The sequence below is a fragment of the Austrofundulus limnaeus genome, unplaced genomic scaffold, assembly GCF_001266775.1.
Source record: "Austrofundulus limnaeus strain Quisiro unplaced genomic scaffold, Austrofundulus_limnaeus-1.0 Scaffold361, whole genome shotgun sequence".
In the NCBI taxonomy this organism is placed as follows: domain Eukaryota; kingdom Metazoa; phylum Chordata; class Actinopteri; order Cyprinodontiformes; family Rivulidae; genus Austrofundulus; species Austrofundulus limnaeus.
Window position 1 is genome coordinate 174464 of NW_013952763.1, and position 2511 is coordinate 176974.

At 37.3% G+C, this 2511-nt stretch overlaps 1 protein-coding gene across 2 annotated transcripts in view; it reads right to left on the minus strand.

Moving 5' to 3' along the window:
- Positions 1–1001: 1001 nt before the first annotated feature.
- Positions 1002–2511, minus strand: part of antkmt (adenine nucleotide translocase lysine methyltransferase) — a 3259-nt gene continuing 1749 nt past the window's right edge. For both annotated transcript variants that reach the window (XM_014023252.1, XM_014023253.1), the window contains exons 5-6: positions 2236–2286; positions 1002–1960 (exon numbers count right to left, since the gene is read on the minus strand). In XM_014023252.1, the coding sequence (XP_013878706.1) occupies positions 1727–1960; positions 2236–2286 (285 nt within the window). In that variant the 3' untranslated portion in view covers positions 1002–1726. The remainder of the gene's footprint in view (positions 1961–2235; positions 2287–2511) is intronic.

The following is a 2511-nucleotide window of genomic DNA, read 5'->3' on the forward strand; positions in this document are numbered from 1 at the left end:
TTTACACAACTTATAATTTTTTGTATCTAAATTACTAAAAGTTACATGTTTGATCAGTTTGTTAGCATTACAGTATGTACACGCTTAAAAGAGGCTTCCAGACGAATTTTTTTTAAAAATTCCATCTTCAACGTAGATGTCTTTAAAGTTTTCATATGTTGGCATAAGTTGTTTAAAATGTTCTAATGTGACAGGGCCTTCAATTTTGCAAAGCCATATCTGAACAAATCACAGGAGTTCATGAACAGTAAGTATCCTTTGGACAGACGAGATCAAAGAAGAAGAAATGTGATGTTCACGAACGAGTCAGTTGTTTTTGAAATGGCTCCTCACAGCAAACGATAGGAAACGAGTCGCAGGCAGTAAAGAGCTGTTTGTGCCTCGCAGTATCTTTATTTTCTCATCCTTAACAACAGAGAAAATCACCTCTGTTTCACTTTTTCCACAAAAAACAGGCAGAGCGGTGGAGTACAGCAACTCATGACGTGGTGACATATTTACCCTTGTGATGACATAACTCTTATAAAATCAAACAGCTCTTTTGAACGGATCTATGAAACAAACAGCTCCTCAAGATCAGGATCCCTTCAAAGAGCCATTTATACCATCTCTACAAAGTAGAGATTTCTGACTCTAATATGYAACATAAAGTTTGGAGCAAACCAAACACAGCATGTCTGCAAAAAACACCACACCAAACTCCTAGGCACGGTGGTGGAGGGGTGATGATTTGGGTCTGTTTGGCAGCTAAAAARGCTGGGTACCTTGCAGCACTGAGAATAAACTCTGAATGTGAAAGTGTTTAAAGTTAAATATAAGGCTGTCTAGGTGTGAGTGAGAGAGTGAATGGTTGTCTGTCTCGTTTGTCTCTATGTGTGGCCCTGTGATGGACTTGCGACCTGTCCAGGGTGTACCCCGCCCCTCGCACTGTGACTGCTGGATATGGGCACCAGTGACCCACGCGACCCTGAAAAGGAAGAAGCGTGTACAGAAAATGGATGGATAAGGCTGTCTGATAAACAAAAGCTGTCTGAAACGGGTGCATGCAAMYGGATAACAAACTAAAACACAGCAGCAAATCTACAACAAAATGACTGAAAAAGAAACTTGCAATGACCAAAGTCCAAGCAAAAATAACTGCAATGTGAGAGACTGATAAGATTACACCAAGATGATTCATTCAGGTTACTCCTATTAAAAGATGTTGTACAAGATAGCCAACCCCACTTAAAGAAACTCTAGATTTTACTTTCTTATATAAAAAAAACATAAAAGCACTCTGAGWGCACATTTCCACCAAGACTCTAAGATCTGAATGGTGAGGCAGATCACCACCAAAATGTAATCACTTGTTCTTCATGACAACCTCAACATATCCTGAAAATCCATTCATAGCTTGAGTAATCTTGTGCAGAGGCAGACAGACAAACCAGCACTACTAAAAATGTTACCTCCTTGGCTTGGAGGGGGTAATGAGTTTGAGATGTCCTTTATTGTTCATCTGAGGCCATATTTACCCAAATGTAGAGATCTTGTAACAAGATAATTTTCTGTCCTGATATGCAAAATTTATTAATTAAAACGGGGTATATTTAAAATTTTATGACTATATACAATTAAAAAGTACTCAAATTAGTTTTAAAATCTTCAGTATTTCTGTTTCATCTTAGTAGTTATGTAAAGGTAAAATCCATTTTCTATTGCAGGAGGGAACATCCAAGCACTTTCAAGATGTGTTTTCTTTGATTATTTCATCGTCTGCATGACTTCCTGTTGYCATGTGTTTATTATTTTTCTTTAAGTTGTGCTGTCTCTGTGCTTGCATGTCATATGCCCAGGCCCTATCCACACCTTGGCCCTCGATCCTGCAGGGCTTCCAGTCTGGGAGGGGGAAACGYCCAGCTACCACTAAGGCATCATCAGGAAGCTCGGTCTGCAATTTCTCCTGCAGCAATGAAAGCTAGGAACAAAAGAGAACAATAGATTTTTTATATRGTCTAAAAGTGACAGGCTTATAGTGCTATAATTCCTTTTAACCACCTGACTTAAACAGATTATAAGTGGAATGATGCGTTTTCATGAAYGAAAATAAGAGTAAGAGTATTTAGTAGGTTGGGGTTGACATTTCAGTAAGTCAATTTGCTTGAAGGTCTTTTGGTTTCAAAACAAACATATAACTTCCTAACATGTCTGCAACGGATACACCGCTCCTCCTTTACTTATTATATTACTCACCACACTAGGAGCCAAAAACACWGTGACATTCTTGCATTTTGTCAAGTCGACCTGTGAAGTAGCAGAATATAAACACACCAACAGATTAAGCATTTCAAATACAAACATCTGAGCAATTATCACAGCAAAAACAATGAACTGTTTTTTTTGTTTTAAAAGAAATGTGAAAGTTGTGTTTACTTACGTATTTACTCTTTTACCATTCCAAAAATTCACACAATAGCAAAATAAATAAAATAAAATAAAATAAATATAATAAAGATAATCTAAAAAGCT